General features: G+C 42.8%; 1 protein-coding gene across 1 annotated transcript in view; it reads right to left on the bottom strand.

Moving 5' to 3' along the window:
• Positions 1 to 11,403: 11,403 nt before the first annotated feature.
• Positions 11,404 to 17,257, bottom strand: part of RNASET2 (ribonuclease T2) — a 43,909-nt gene continuing 38,055 nt past the window's right edge. The window contains exons 8-10 of the mRNA XM_050949185.1: positions 15,973 to 16,018; positions 15,684 to 15,758; positions 11,404 to 11,932 (exon numbers count right to left, since the gene is read on the bottom strand). Coding sequence (XP_050805142.1) covers positions 11,744 to 11,932; positions 15,684 to 15,758; positions 15,973 to 16,018 — 310 coding nt within the window. The 3' untranslated portion in view covers positions 11,404 to 11,743. The remainder of the gene's footprint in view (positions 11,933 to 15,683; positions 15,759 to 15,972; positions 16,019 to 17,257) is intronic.

Genomic DNA, 17,257 nt, shown 5'->3' with positions numbered 1-17,257 from the left:
CTTTACCCAGATAATACTGCCACATAGGTCAAGAAGAGGAAGTTTTATGCCTGTGATGGAAATATGTAACAGTTTCTCTCAGTATAGAAGCTGGTGATGGCAACTTTAATAATTATTTGGCAGAGTAGCTGATCTGATAGAAGCTGTCTATTGGAATAGCTCAGACATGTTTATGAAGTTTGTAATCATTATAGTATAACTGATGAGCTTTTAGCTCTTGCTGATTCTGTTCTGGCCTATCTTGTCTGATTTACGTAAGCTCTTGGTACAAATGACAATTGTTGGCACTAGCCGCCTGTTTTCTACAAAGTGTGGTTCTACTCTGAAAAGTGAGTTTATACAAACAACATCATAGAATTATTTTACACTATCTTTTTCTCAGCATTTTTCATATCAAATTTGCTCAGTTTACAGGTAAAAGGGGAGTTAACTGTCAGCCCTGCAAATGGAATCTTGTTTCTCACAGTCAAAGCTGTGGGGGGCGGTTTCTGCTTTATGTATCGTTAAAGCTCATGTCACCAGTTACATAGGAATTACCACACCCCATCAGTCCTGCGGTCTCCTGTCTCTGACAGTGACCAGTACCAGATGTTTCAGAGGAAGATACAAGAGCTCTGCAGCAGGCAAGATGTAGGGAAATCTGCCCACGCCACACATTAGGTCTCATCCTTGTCTCTGCTAGTTAGAGACTGATTTAAGCCTTGAAATGTTTGATATTAATTATAACAACTCGATATTCTTGTTATGAGGGTAAGTGTCCAAACCATTTAAGAATCTTGTTAAATTCTTGGCCTGAACAACTTTCCATGCAATGATATTGTGGTGCTATTACACAATCCTCCAGGTTCTTTTTTTTAGCTTGAGAGGAAGTTTTAACTTTTGATAAAACATGTGGTGGTGTTAGCTTTGGATTATGCAAGGGTGTCCATAGAAGCAGCTTTGGGAGAGAGGAAGCTGTGCAAAAGCAGGAGAGTTGCTTTCTAATTCTAATCAGCATCCAAAGCCATTCTTGAGGTAGAGTTGCGCCATGAGATCTGTGCATTGGCACTGGGCTGAGATTCTTGGATGAAGGGCTTGCCCTGCATGCTGTCTGACCATCTCATTTCTGGACTGTTGCTTCTGTGGAAATAAAGCAAGTTACACAAGGTAAAACCAGACTCAGCATCACTCATCTTTCTTCCCTACTTGGAAACTAACCTGCAAGGCCTTGAACATCTACCGCTCAGCAGAGGGGCACCACTGATGTCCAAACAGGCCACTGGTGTCAGAATGGGCAACAGCATCATTATTAGTAATAAAAATTCTGCATACCAGCTTCAATGAGGTGACACAGACGGAACTAACCATATAATTTTAAATCAGTGAGGTAGCACAGGTGATCTTGCTATTGGAATTCAGTTGATTTTCTTGATGATGCATGAGCCAGAAAAGAATCCAGCTCACTCTCCTGAAGCTGTATTGGCTCTGCAAGGCTGACGGTAGATTTTCTTTTTTTTTTAAAGAATGCAGACATGACTGAGGATGGAGGTGGTGTGTTCTCTTTAGAAAGGTAATTGCCAGGGAAAACAGAAAGAAGCATAAACCTTGGTAAGTCAAGTATAATTAGGCAGGCCACAAAAGTATTTGAAGAGCGGCTAGCAAAAGACACTAACTGCAAATATTTTTTTACATACATCAGAAACAGGAAGCCTGCTAGGGAGCCTCGTCGGTGCAGTTGGTCTGCAGCAGGCAGCCTGATTAGCCACACAATCTGGTTGGCTGCAGAGGCCAGCAGGCTGGTTCTTAAGACAGCAGCAACTCATGCCTACCACTGTGCCTGCTCCTATGTTATTTTGGTCCTGCTGCTCCTCCCTTGCACCCAGCCTTGCCTCTGTCCTGCCTCTGCCTTGAGCCCTTTCTTGCCCACTACTATGCTCGCTCCAGTTCTTGCCCTCTGGTTTGACTCTTGGCTTTGGCTCCTGACTATGGACTCCAGCTCGACCCTTGGCTCTGGCACCCAGTTTCTGCCTCCCAGTTTTACTTGTGGCTTTGTCTCCTAACAACTGACTCTGGCTCGGACTCCAGCCACTAGGTCTGCTGCCTGCTCCAGCCACTAGGCTTGCCTGCCCTCATCACCATTGGCTAACAGAAACAAAGTTTGCAGACAATACAAAATTACTCAAACTAGTTAAGTCCAAAGTTGACTGCAGAGAATTACAAAGGGATCTCATAAAACTGGAAGACTGGACAAGAAAATGGCAGATGAAAATCAATATTAAGTGCAAAGTAATGCACACTGGCAAACATAATTCAAACTTTATATACATAACGATGGGATCTAAATTAGCTGTTACCACTAAAGAAAGAGACCTTGGAGTCACTCTGGATAGTTTTCTGAAAACTTCTGCTCAAAGTGCAGCTGAAGTCAAAAAAGCTAATAGAATGTTAGGACTCATGAGGAAAGGGATAGATAATAAGACAGAAAACATCACATCACAAAATAAATCCATGGTACACACACACCTTGAATACTGCATGCCATTTTGGTCAACCCATCTCAAGAAAGATATATCAGAATTGGAAAAAGTACAGAGAAGGGCAACAAAAAATGATTGAGGGTATGAAACAGCTCCCTGATTAAAATGACAGACTATTCACCTTAGAAGAGAGACAACTGATGGGGGATATGATGGAGGTCTATAAAATCGTGAATGGTGTGGAGGAAAAAGTGTTATTTCCCTTTTCATATAACACAAGAATCAGGGGTTCACTCAATGAAATTAATAGGCAGCAGGTTTAAAACAAACATAAGTAAATACTTCTTCACGCAACGCACACTCAACCAGTGGAGCTCATGCCAGGAGATGTTGTGAAGGCCAAAAGTATAACAGGGTTCAAAAAAAAATTAGATAGATTTATGAAGACTACATCCATCAATGACTATTAGCCAAGGTGGTCAGAGATGCAACCCCATGTTCTAGGTGTCCCTAAACCTCTGATTGGTAGAAGCTGGCTCTACATGATAGGGGATGGATCACTCAGTAAGTTACCCTGTTCTATTCTCTTCATCTGAAGCACGCAGCACCTGCCTCTATCAAAAGACAGGATACTGGGATAGATGGACCATTGGTCTGACTCAGTATGGCTGTTCTTATGTTCTTAAGTGTTAAGATATCTGTGGATAAATTGAGAGAGCTTGTCAGATGTTGGCCCAGACTTAAGTATATCCTGTACTACACTTGGATTTTTGTAATGTTTTGGATTGTAGAGTGAGCAACAAAGACCTCAATATTAAGGTTGCCTTATGCTTTCCAATACAAACATTCTGACTTCTATGAAGAATCCTCATACCTCCAAGGCTTGCAGCAGGACTTTGAAATTAAGCAGGTAGTTTAGTCCAAAACCAAGGTACTATACTTAACAGCTGTAGGGTTTTGTTAAGCTGTTAGTGGCAAAGCAAATTCAAAGTATTTTTTTAATATGAGATACATAAGTGTGGCCGAAGTGTAACGGAACCCAAAATCTTGGAGGGGATCTCTAAGGTAAATGCATGTGCCCAGAACAGGACTTCAGCGTGTGTTTGGTATTTAATTTCCTGTATTGACTCATTATTATTTTTAATTTTTTTATATTCAATAGCAGGCTTCTACTTAGCACGATGCTATCTCTGCCATCTTTCTCCTTCAGTTATGTAGTTTTTTAAATGAAAAGTCTCACATTTGTGATAAGGTATGGAATATATTTCTCACAGTAATGGGAAGCTTGTACACTAGCATAGCAAGTGCTTGTCAACACAATCTCTCCTCTGTTACATTAGTTGCAATTATTCCTCTCTGTTGGCAATGTGCTTTGTTCTTCCCAGTTTGTCTGTCTTCACTAATTCTGTATTTGGGAAGAGCTGGCTTTATCTATGTATATTTCACTTTGGCAAGGTTATCTGATAGCCTGTAAAAGCAGCAAAGAATCCTGTGGCACCTTATAGACTAACAGACGTTTTGGAGCATGAGCTTTTGTGGGTGACATGCATCTGACGAAGTGGATATTCACCCACGAAAGCTCATGCTCCCAAACATCTGTTAGTCTATAAGGTGCCACAGGACTCTTTGCTGCTTTTACAGATTCAGACTAACATGGCTACCCCTCTGAAACCTGATAGCCTGTCACATCTAGACAATTGGTTTCTTGTTTCCCTGCATTTAAAGTACATATTTGCACTCTTGGTTGTTTCGCCTAGATTTTATTAAAACTGGTTTGAAATAGAGATTTCTAGTCTTTACAGGGAATTGCTATAGGTATTAACATTACCCCCTCCCACTTTTGTTTGGCATTATACATAAAGATATTTTTCTTAGCAGCATCCTGTGATACAGGAAAAGAAGAAGAAAGCTGAACTCTATGTTATCGATTTAAACGTCCACTAAACAATCTGTACAACATGAACCAACAACTCTATTGACACTTCTCAATTCTGAGAAACCTTCCTGGCTGTTGACAGCCAGGTATCAGAATGACTGAGAAAAAGTTGCAGAAGTTCAGCCAAACAACAACTGATAACTGTACAGTACAGCATTTGGCATTTGCTGGTATGATTTTTTCCATGCTGTATCTACTTTTGTTAACATTAAACAAAGGCCTGCAGAAAATGTAGGCTCCAAGGAAGCCATATTTACTGTCAAGTCTCGAGCATTCTATTTTCTTTTAGCTGGGTTAATGACAGAGTTGAGTTAATAATAAAACTCGGAAGTGATAGAAAATGTTAAACTAGATCTCCACGAGAGATTCTGGGGAGACTGCAGCTATTGAATCATGTCATTGTTTTCTCTCCAATAAAAAGGTTAACAATGATACTTAGATGTAGTATCTTGAAAGTTCTTGGGGCAATGGAGAACGCAGATCAGGTACCCTTTTAGCCAACCCCCAATTAATAAGCATTTTCTACACCTAGCAAAAGTGACTCTTAAGGCTTGTCTACACTGGGAAATAGCTTGGAATAGCTATTCAGCAATAGTTCCCTGTGTAGGTACGCTTATTCCACACTAAACATACCTTTTGTGCACTTTGATTAACCTAAGGTGGATTAGCCTAAACCACAAAAAGGTACCCTTAGTGCAGAATAAGAGTGTCCACATGGGGATTTAGCGTGGAATAGCTATTGCATGTTAAGTTCACACTCTAGTTTGTTTTGCAATAGCTTCCACATGTAATCAAGCTCTTATTCTACAACTTACGTGTTTTTCAAAAAGACTTTCAAAAGGCCAGTTAAACTCCATCATTATATCCTGAATTATGAATGAAAGCTGCTGATTGTAGCTTTGATAATGGACAGTATTACAAAATGTCAAAACTGGGCCAATAACTTTCCAATAGCAGAATAAAATGAAGGCAGTTTAAAAAGGTACCCTAGAGTACTTATTGCTGAAGCCTTTGAGGTGTACACTAACTTAAAAACAGTCGCTTTAGACTTTCAAGTGCCCAAGTTATAACTGAAGTGGGAGGGCTTATCAGTGTTGCCAATTCCTATGATTATATCATGAGTCTCACTACAAGTGGTATTTAAGCCCTGGCTCCTAGATTCGTGTTATGTGAAAATCACAGTTTTCACTGAAGAAGAAATGTTTCCAGCCCTCATGATTCTGTAGGAAAGCTTGAACACAGAGCCTGACGGATGCAGCTCTAGAAAACAAATAAAAAGAACCCAGCTGACTGATTCATGGGTTTCTTTTTTAAATCCCTGGGGTTGGCAATAGCACTTGTTGTTCATACTGGGATGAAATCAACCCTGCGTAAGGGACCAGCGCAAAGCTTATGCACCGCTGACAGGGGCGGCTCCAGGCCCCAGCATGCTAAGCGCGTGCTTGGGGCGGCAAGCCGCGGAGGGCACTTTGCTGGCGCCGTGAGGGCGGCAGTCAGGCTGCTTCCAGCGGCTTGCCTGCGGAGGGTCCGCTGGTCCCGCAGCTTCGGTGGACCTCCCGCAGGCATGCCTGCGGAGGGTCCGCTGAAGCCGCGGGACTAGCGGACCCTCCGCAGGCAAACCGCCGGAGGCAGCCTGCCTGCTGTGCTCGAGGTGACAAAATCCCTAGAGCCGCCCCTGCCCACTGAAGCCCTATTTTGAGAGTTGAAATGGTACTAAAGACGCACATAGGCTTTGTGCTAGTTTTCTGCACAGAACAGAATTTCACCCAGCAGGGATTAATTTTCTGCCAGTCTCCCTACCTGTCAAAGATAGCTCTCCATAATTAGAAGAAAAAAGCCATATTAATGGTTTCAGAAAGATTCTGTTGAAAGCAAGTATGTTCTCGTTATTTCATGCATTTTAGGTAAGTCTCAACTGTTACGATTGCTTGGAAAATTCTGGCATGGACTGAGGAAAACTTAAGGACCTAAAATGGAATGTTAATGAGCATTCTGCATGTAGTGCAAGCTTTTAGGATGAAGGTTCGTTTCACTTTGAGTTTCGTGCACTTCACACAGTACTGTAGTTTGGATTCACAACTTTACAGGAAATCATTAGTCAGCAAACATATTTGTTCAGTTTCATGCAAACATTTCCATCAGGCTTTTGAAAATGTATTTTCCAAAAGCCTGATGTAAAATTTACTTTGGGCAGGGCCGGCCCACATCATTTTGGCACCTGAGGCGGGGAGCTCAAATGACGTCCCCCCTGTCCCTTTGATTGGGCCAAAACTTTGAAAGATCTCAATTCTGCCTTCTTCCTGTTCTACTCTCTCCTGGTACTGTTCTGCTACCTACCCCAATAAAGGAGAACTAACAACTTAAAATGCCTTGTTCAAAAATTTTAAGTGGATGGAAACTTCTATTTTCATTGTCTTTGGGGAATATGAAGTTTTTCACTTGCTGTGGCCCATGCAGTACAAGGAAGTTCCTCAGGCTACTGCTCAAGTCCACAGTCCTGGATAATCTAAACTTAAGGAACTAAACTCAGCAGCAGCTGTTTCTTGTGCCGCCACCACAGTCTTCTCTGATCTACACTTTTCTTCAAGAATGTACATGGTTACATTCATTTGAGCTGGAGATATAGATGCTGCAGTAGCTGCCAGGTCACCTGCACTCTGACTAGCTAGAAGATCAGGTATCTCCTCAGCACTCATCCTCACTGGGGCCGGAAGGCTCACTGTGAACATTTGTGTCTATGTATTTCAGGAGAGCTCCTGCCTGCTTAGATAGAAAAGCTTCCTTTGCTTGCTTTCTTTTTCTGAATGCTGCCCCAGAGGGGCATTTTCTTCTTTCACTCATGACTGCTGTTCTGTGCCAGCTATAGTGGCTCTCAACACTCAGTTGAAGGGGACAAATAAGGAGGCTGGTGGCAGGGCCTGAGTGAGGGAAGATATCAGCATCTTAAGGGCCTAGCTGGCTCCTACTACTTCAGTTGACTGCCTATTCTCCTCAAGTGGGTTCAGGGAAGCAGCAGGAAACAGGAAGCTTCCTGAGAAGCTGGTGTTAATCAGTCCAGGCTCCTGGGAGTGCTAGAGAGGTAGATAAGAGGCTCCTCCTCCTCTCTCTCTCTGCAGCTCCTGCTGCTTTCTGTTATTCCCACTCACCTTTTCTCCTGCCTGCCTGTTAAGTCTCCTTTGCCCTCCTTCCTCCAGCACAGCACTCCACCATCTCTGTGCATCTCGAGCAGAGAGAATACATATCACCAACAGCAGAGACAATTTTCTACACTCTGGGTCCTAGTGGCACCCCCATCCCACCCCACAGTCTGGCACCTGAGGCAGCCACCTCAGTTCACCTTACGGTAAGGCCAGCCCTGACTTTGGGTCTTACCACTAGCAGGCCATGTCCCTGTAACTCTTTACTGTGTATTGAGAAGTTCCTCAGGCTACTGGTATTGGTTGGTACTATTCAACAATACCAACACAGTTCTACTGAAAATCATTGCATTAAGGGATCCTGCACTAGCACTCACTATTACAAACAGATGTGTTACTGGACAAACATACATACTGAAATTTTAAAAGATTCCAAAACAAAGATTTCCTCTTATTACTGATCATTTCATACCTTGTTCATTACTAAATCAGTCCTGATGAAAGAACTATGGATGCTCACAGCATTAGCAGAAGACAAAGTACCATCCCTGAAAGTTTCACTGACTATCTCTGGATTCAGTCCAAAGTAATACTGATAAGCAGTGAATTATTTCTGATCTTTGAGCCAATCTGTGCTCTTTCATATACATGCAAAAGTCCCACAGAACTCAGCTGGAGTCACCACCTACAAAATGAAGAACAGAATTTGTTTCTTAATATTTATTAGTAAAATTCAATAGTGTATTCAGTCATCCCACACAGGAATCACTGAAACGTATCAAACCACATAATACCAGCATCCTTTGAAGTCAGTTTGCTTTGCAATATTAAAGTGTTACAAAATAATGTGATTTATTCTTTATTGATGCAACAATGCAAAAAGTCCTGGCCCTTTAAAATTCCTCATATGAGATATATGGATCACTTGATGATTACCTGTTCTGTTCATTCCTCTGAAGCACCTGGCATTGGCCACTGTTGGAAGACAGTATCTGGTCGAGATGGACCTTTGGTCTGACCCAGCATGGCTGTTCTTATGTTCCTAACCTATTAAGTCAAGTTCTATTGAACATCACTTAAAAAAAAATAACATAAAATTTGAGGAGGAAAGAGGTGAATCCCTTCCTGTAGGACAAGAGGAATTTTAATGGCTCAAGTCTATACATTAACACTTCACATTAGTAAGTTCCCTCTTTCATAATGAAAAGAAAATACAGAATCCAGGAAGCTCTTGCTAGCAGGAAAAGGAATTAAACAGATCATGGAATGTAATTATCTGCATGGTTTATTAATATTTCCTTTATTTGAATAAGTTCTATGGTATTCTGAAGTAATTGCCCAATTACCATGGCATTTTGAATGTTATTGTAGTGGGCTTTTTAAAATATGGGATGGCACAAAGGAGCGAGACAGAGGAAAACCAAATAAACCATTTAAATTTACTCAACCTGATTCTAAGAGGAAATGTTAATTTTACTTACTAATGTGAAAGTTACTGGTAGCCCCCCTTAACAGCTTACAAGCAGCCAGTAGGGGGAAGCAGAAGCCTCACGTACACAGTACCCTGAACTTTTGAACTGTTTTTTCTCTTCTGCCTTAAAGCAGAAGAAACTCGCTCCAAACCAGTTTTTACTAACCAGATAACAGAAGTGCAGGGTTTGACACCTACCAATCAAGTGTTAACACGCAAGGGTCTTTGTTTGAAAGTGTATAAAAAGTTGGTGAAATTTGTGTGAGGGAGAGTCTTTGTACCAAGGTGCAAGGCTCTCCTTTCTTCTGCAGAATAAAGCATCTTTTCCTTATCCCTGTCAGGCTGTTATTGGCTCTCAGCTAGGCAAACCCGATATTTCAGTAACACTAATATAGTATTTCATGTTTCTACAGTAATTTTCCCCTAACAGTCAGAACACACTGTACTGCATTCTGCTGAATTACATCTGAAGAGGTGCAAGTCCACCTGTATAATTTCCCAGACCACACATTCCTTCAAAAGCAACTTAAAACATGAGCACCAAAATACTTCTCTGTGTTAGATGCAATACATACTTGGGACTCAAATGAAAAACCTTAACCTTATTGCATGTTATATAATTAAAATGTGATAGCTATGCATGCTGCCAACTCTTGCATTTTTTTATTGCAAATCTCACAATATTTGGTGTTTTTTCTTGAAGTCTCAGCTCCTGAAGTCATGTGATTACTTGAGAATTTCAGTTTTCATTTAAAAAAATGTTCTAGCCATTGTGGAGAAAAGCTTGGACTTATGAACCTTAACTCAAGCTAGAAGAGAGCAACTAAACAGAATCCAATTTTTTAATCTTGATTTTTTTAAGGGCCTGTCTCATTCAGGTTTTCAAACATTTGGGCTTGGTGTTATCAGATATGTCAGAAGAATATGGAGTCATTCAGGCTAGCAGTTTCAGAACTTGCTACTGATTATGGGTGTCTCCATTTTTGGCTGCCAGTCAGCCATCTTGTCATAAACAGATGGTTAAGGGATAATGTCTCTTTTACCTGTAAAAGGTTAACTAGCTCAGTAAACCTGGAACACCTGACCAGAGGACCAATCAGGAGACAAGGTACTTTTAAATCTCGGTGGAGGGAAGCCTTTGTTTGTGCTTTTTGTGTTTTTCTTTGTTCTCTCTGGGGTCTGGGAGGGACCAGACATGTATACAGACTCTCCAATCTTCTGAAAAAGTCTCTTCTATTCAAATAGTAAGTAATAGGTAGAAAGTGGATTAGATTTATGTTTGTTTTCTTTATTTGCAAATGTGTATTTTGCTGGAAGGATTGTATCTCTGTTTGCTGCAACTTGTATTTGTGCTGGGGGGAGGCTTCTCTCTAGTGTCTATAAGCTGAAAGACCCTGTAACACTTTCCATCGTGATTTTACAGAGATAATTTTTACTTTTTTTTCTTCCTTTAATTAAAAGCTTTTCCTTTTTATGAATCTGATTGTTTTTTTAATTCTTGTGTGAGACCCAAGGGGAAGGGGTCTGCACTCACCAGGGAATTGGTGGGAGGAAGGAGAGAAGGGGGGAGGAAAAGCCTGATTCCTCTCTGTGTTAAGATTCAAGGAATTTGAATCACAGTGATCTCCCAGTGTAACCCAGGGCGGGGAGAATCTGGGAGGAAGAAAGGACAAGGGAATGGTTTATTTCCCTTTGTTGTGAGACCCAAGGGGTTTTGGGTCTTGGGGTCCCCAGGGAAGGGTTTGGGGGCCAGAAAGTGTCCCAAAACACTATATTTTTGGGTGGTGGCAGCTCTATCATTCCTAAGCTAGTAATTAAGCTTAGAGGGGTTCATGCAGGTACCCTACCTTTTGGACACTAAGGTTCAGAGTGGGGAATCATACCTTGATACATCTTGTGTGTAATTTTCAGACTAGCCAAGCACTCGCAACTCAGACCAATGGGAAATACAGATGTTCACAACCTGGAGAGGAGGGAAATCTAGGCATCTTGAAAAGGGCAGCCAAAAACTGGGGCACCAAAAACATCAGTGGTCACTGGTCACATTTGGAAGTTTGCATCTTAGCTTTTCATTCACCAAACAAGACAACACAAAGATAACAAGCCCAGTCCTGTGAGATAACAGTTACACACAATGCTCAATGACTTAAATGGATCTAGAAGGGGCTTAACACCACATAGGTCAGGGCCTCTATCCAGCACTCCCAGGCAAAATTCTTATTGAAGCCAATCAGCGTTTTGCTTCAATAAGGAACTCTGAACAAGACCCTTAGTTATCATGTCTGAATAAGTTTTTCTCCCAAGAAACTCTGAGAAATAAGAATCTTTTTATAGTGGTCTGAGGGATTAATTCATGCTCTGTTTGCAATTCCAAAAAACAAACAAACAAAAAGAATGCCCAGATAAAGAATTGGAATTTAATGCAATTCTGAACACTGAGACATCGTTTTTCTTTTAAACAGTGTTTCCTACTGTAAAAAACACAATCAGATTCCAACCTTAGTTAAACTAGTGCAATTGTGGTAGATTTCCAGCTATGTAACTGACATTAGAATCTGGCCCATTGCCTCATAAAAACAAAAGAATCACCTTATACTTATAGCACTTCAAACATCAATCCCCACAACACTCCTGTGAGGCAGGCGAGCATAGTATCACTTACTCAAAACAGCTTTTTCCATTGCTTTGCAAAGTATCTCATTTTAAAAAGGTATGTTACCGAGTATTTCAAGTTCTAGAAGCTTCAGTTGTAAAACTGAACCTGTGCAGGGTAATACGTCAGGGTATCATTACAGACAGACAACTCCTCAGGTCCAGAATGCCAGTTGTTTGGCATTACATAGGATTCAGCCTCTGAGTTTGTACAGTTTCTCAGTTCCAACTCTTTGGTGAAACAGAATTCAATTTGACCAATTGTTTGCACTTCTTCACCCTAGAAACAGTAAAAATGAGATACTCAGCTTTTAAAGGCACTTACAGAGGCTTCTTGTTGTAGAGGAGACAATAAGCTAATCCTCTAGCTATAGAATGCTTGTTCTTATGGTATATTGAAGATATATGCCACTGTAAAGGTACAGATGGATGATGTTTCTAGAAGTATCTACTGCATGCAGTTCATAGTATAGACTCCTTGTTCCCCTTATGCAATTCACAAAGGGTGAAGGTAAATGAATCCATTTGGATACCTAGGATATTGGCTATCATTTTATAAGATTCTTACTAGAGGGAAGGTCTAATTTACACAGATAAAGAGTTTTCTTGCCATTGTAGTATTTGGGCACCCTGCAAAATGAAGAAATATATTGGAATTTTTTTTTAATGAAGTAAATGCATACACACCTGGTGTATGTCATAAATCAAGGATCCAATCTGGTAAACACTCCTGATCCTAGTGCTTACTACCGGAAGAAGCCCCACTGACTTCAGTAGGATAACTTACAGTGGCAAGCATTATCAGGGCCAGCTCTAGGTTTTATGCGGCCCCAAGCAAAAAAAAATTTAGCTGCCTCTCACTCCAGCCCTGGGCTCTCACCCACCCCCCCATCAGTGCCCTCCCACACCCATACCCCCTGCCGCCCCAGCTCTGAGCTCTCTCTTCCCCCCACAATCCCCTTCCTCCCCAGCACTGGGGTCTCCCCACTCCCTCACCCACACCCCCTGCCACCCCAGCCCTGGGCTCTCTCTTCCCCCACCACCCCATGCTGCCCCAGCCCTGGGCTCTCTCTTCCCCCAACCCATCTGCACCCCCTGCTGCCCCAGCCCTGGGCTCTCTCTTCCCCCCCCCCCCACCTGCACCCCTTGCCACCCCAGCCCTGGGCTCCCCCCCACCAATGCTCACTCCGCCCACTCCCCCCTTGCCTCCAGCTGGTCCGGCGCTGGCAGGGTTGGGGTAAGCAGTTGGCTTCCTGAGCCATGTCTCAGCCCAGGGTCCCTCCAGCCAGGGCTCTGGCCTCCAGGATCCGGGAGGGCAGAGCCAGGGGACGGCTCCAGCAGGAGGCTGAGAAGCCAGGGCAGGGCAGCCCCAGAGGGACCGGAGCCCTGGAGAGCGGGATGTGGCCCCTCATGGCAGCGCCCCACCCTCTATGACCCCGCTGCTGCTTCTGGCCGTCCTGCCGCAGTCCCTGGGTGGCTCGGACCGCTTTGCCCAGCCCCAGCTGCGGCACTTGGCGGGGGGAGCGGTTGCCCTGGGGCACCTGCAGGCGGCTCCATGTGCCCTGCAGGGCAGCCCCCAGCCTGAGTGTCCCCTGCTCGGAGCCTGCTTGGCACAGACACAAGGTGCGGGCACTGTTCCCCCATGATGCGAACCGCAATGGCTTCAGAGTACTTCTGACACATGATATGCTGCTGCTGCCAGGGCTGGCTCTAGGCTTTTGCCACTCAAAGTGCCCCCTGCTCCCCCCCCCCAAAAAAAAGATGGCTGGAATGCCTCCCCCTGAAAATATGCTTCCCCAAGCACATGCTTGGTTTGCTGGTGCTTAGAGCCGGCCCTGAGCATTATTGGATAGTAAGTGTTTGCAGACTGGGTCCCAATGTTGTTGCAACTATTATTACTGTCTTAATCATATGCCTTCAACCCAGTCATTGCCAGCAATCCCAAACTACTGTATCTGTGCCCTCTCGCATACACAATAAGAAACTGTTATAACTCAGACCCAAGGTAATTCTGAAATAGAGTTAGAAGCCTGAGGAGACTCTAGTAAAAATCTTTTTCTTAATTAAGCCACTACCTAAATATTGTGCAGGAGCAAATTTCACAGCTTGATTACATGCTTTATAAGGATGTATTTCCCTTTATCATTTTTTATTTCATCTAGCATCCGCTTGTTGCTCTGTTATTAGACCATAAGCTCTTTGAGGCAGGGAACATATTTCTGCATACATTTGCACAGTGCCTAGTACAATGGGGCACCAATCATGACTGGGACCTTTGGACACTGTTGCATTACAAATATAAGAGTGATAGCAGCATCTGAGCAGTCTCCATGACAGCAATCACTGTTTGCACCACTGTCATTGCCTCTCCTAATACTCCTTTTCAGAATAGAGATAACCAGTCTTTAACCCATTCCCACATACAGCCTCCCTTGATTAAAAGCACTGGAGCAACTTCCTGTTCCCATTGAAATTGATAGCAAAACTCCAATTTTCATTTGTTGTTTAAAAAGCCATTAAAAGGGAAGCAACTGTTTTTGATAGTTGGTGGGTCTTGCCCACATGCTCAGGATCTAATTGATCGTCATATTTGGGATCAGGAAGGAATGTTCCCCTGGGTAAGATTGGCAGAGACCTTGGGGTTTTTTTTTTGCCTTCCTCTGCAGCATGAGGCATGGGTCACTTGCAGGTTTAATTTAGTGTAAATGGTGGATTCTTTGTAACTTGAAGTCTTTAAATCATGATTTGATGACATCAGTGACTCAGACATAGGTTATGGGTCTATTACAGGAGTGGGCAGGTGAGGTTCTATGGCCTGCAATGTGCAGGAGGTCTGACTAGATGAGCATGATGGTCCCTTCTGACCTTAGAGTCTATGGGTATGGCTACACTTGAAATTTCAGAGCGCTGCCGCGGCAGTGCTTTGAAGTGTGAGTATAGTCGGAGCGCCAGCGCTGGGAGAGAGCTCTCCCAGCGCTGCACGTAAACCACATCCCTTACGGGTGTAGCTTGCAGCGCTGGGAGCCGCGCTCCCAGCGCTGCAGCACTGATTACACTGAGGCTTTACAGCGCTATATCTTGCAGCGCTCAGGGGGGTGTTTTTTCACACCCCTGAGCGCGAAAGTTGCAGCGCTGTAAAGTGCCAGTGTAGCCATGGCCTATGATTTAGTGGGTTTAAATGTGAGAAAGGAGAGGCTGAACACAAAGACTCAGAATATTGCTAAAGCATATCACCTTGTCAACACAAAAGATATTCAACTCTAAAAGCAATTTTAACTTGGAAAGGTTTTCATGAAATAGCTTTCTGCATGTGTGGGCTAACTCCGCCAAATGTTTTCCAGCAAAACAGCTTTATTAAACTCTGATAAAGGGAGTCTAGTGATTGTTAGAGCTGTTCTGTGACCTTTTTAGGAAAGGTCACATCACAAAGTGATAGTTAAAAGGGAGGGGGAAATCATAGCTATTAGCTAACTAAACACAATGTCATGTGAATTGTTTTGTAGCTTAAATATATAGCTTATTTTACTTTGGTACAGATCGGTAGAATTATATTTGTGCCATAACGTAATGATTGTGAACACTAAATTCTCTACTGCATGCAAACTTACAGATCAGTTGTTGGCATTGAAAGGGAAAATGGAACCAGATTTTAGGCAGCATTGGCTGAAGAAGGCAGACCATTTAGCCCTGTCTTTCTGAATCATAGGAAAAGCCATAAAACTTTATTTAAACTTATCCGAACAAGAAATCTTTGGGGACACCGAGTAAGCCTCTGAATTTGCCTGATCCACATGTGATACCAGGTGAAGTCTTTTTATTTTGAACAGAACAGAGCTAAAATTTGGCCTAAGCTGAGGCAGCTGAGTACTGTATGCTTTGAAGTAAACATATTTCAGGGGATACTTGGAATGTCCCAACATAGAAGCAAAAGAGAGAGGAAAATCATCAAAAGTTAATAAATTTAGTTTCATTCAGGTAAACTTTTGTTTACTACTTCAATCAATAAGGGAAATAATAAAAGAAAGTTTTACCTCTTCTGGAGGAAGGCACTGAACCTTTGGTGTTACTCCATAAACACCTGTAAGGGCTTCTTTTATGGCTCTCATCTGAAGATTTAAAAGCCAGAGAGAGTTGAAAGGCATATAGCATCACTTCAACAAATTCCATATTTGTATAGTCACAAAAAGCCTTTTGCATGAAAAACAACTGTAAACACCTATACAATTAGAAGAGATTGCTTATCTGCAGCAGGTTTGAAGCTACTCACTCCTTCTAGCAGCAGTACATTAAAATGACTTTATAAGTATGACAGTTTCTTACCTGGTAATAGGTACTGCTTGGCTTTATCCCAACTTTCAGGAGACAACTGAAATGAATACAAAATGCTTTTTGTGGAGTAATACGTCTTACATTTCATGGGCGTCATTGCATGTAGATATACTACAGCTAATCAATGGGTAAACAGAAAATCCTAGTGAGGGAGCTAGACAGACAGATTAAAGCAAGGAGAATGGGAGAAGCTCAACTTCCCCTCCTTTCCTGAGCTTGGGTAACTAGCATTTCCCTTACCCCTTGGCTGGTGCAGTGAGAACTCCCTCCTCTCCTGCTTGAACTGACTTTAACTTGGAACCAGATCCACAGTTGCAGCTGGGAGAGGGGCCCCCGGCATTCTCTGCACTCCCCAAATCCATGGGCTATGGTGTGCCAGTCACCTGATACAGGTTAGAGCAGCAGGTCACATCTCTTTTCCCTCAGCTGACCAGAGGGAGGGAGAGGAGTAGGAGTTGTTATGGTCACTGTATGCTACTGGAAATCCCCGTACATGGGGAGATTTGCTAAGTTTAAGGTCACTTTGTACCAGTGGCAGAGCACAAAGCAGCTGGAGTGTGGCTCACTATTCCGGACCATTGTCACCTGAGAATAATCAAACTAGTTTTCCAGTTAATTTAATATTAAAAGTATATTTTTTAAATTATAAGTTATTCAATAAAGCTAAGCAGGACAGGTGGGATAAGCCAAAGTACTTTAGTGGATCCCTGCTTTAGACATCTGAGGTCATGTTTTAGGCACCTAAGTCCCAAGTTTGCCTCCACTGAGATCCTCAATACTCCCACTGAACGCTGTAGGAACCCATGTTCACTCAGCACCTACGTTTTTCATAGTAAAAGTTCTGCAGGTACCTATGTTCCTGCCTCTGTGCATGTTCACTGCTGCCTTCCTCTAGGTGTTCTGATACCTGTTTCCTGCCTAAGTCTGAGTGATCCATGAATCAGGGGAAGATAGTCCTTAGCCCACCTAAGTAGAAGCGGTGCCCAATCCAGCAGGTGTGCTTAAAAGGTCCCATTCAAAATTCTGCCAGAGGAGGATGAGGTGGTGGTGCCGTCGCCCACCTTACAACTTTTGGCGCAGTGACTAAAGCATTTGTCTGAGAGGTGGGAAACCCCACGTTCAATTTCTGTGAAAGGGGGAGGAAGGATTCAAAACAGAGGTCTCCCACCTTTCAGGATAGTGCTCAAACCACTGAGCTAGGGTATTCCTATGTGGGGTTCTTTCAAGCTTTCCTGATGAAGCAGTTCCACTGTGGATAAATAATGAAATATTGGTT

Source organism: Gopherus flavomarginatus, chromosome 4 (genome assembly GCF_025201925.1).
Source record: "Gopherus flavomarginatus isolate rGopFla2 chromosome 4, rGopFla2.mat.asm, whole genome shotgun sequence".
Classification (NCBI taxonomy): Eukaryota; Metazoa; Chordata; order Testudines; family Testudinidae; genus Gopherus; species Gopherus flavomarginatus.
The sequence above is the reverse complement of the archived record's forward strand: the minus strand, read 5'-3'. Positions and strand labels throughout refer to the sequence as shown.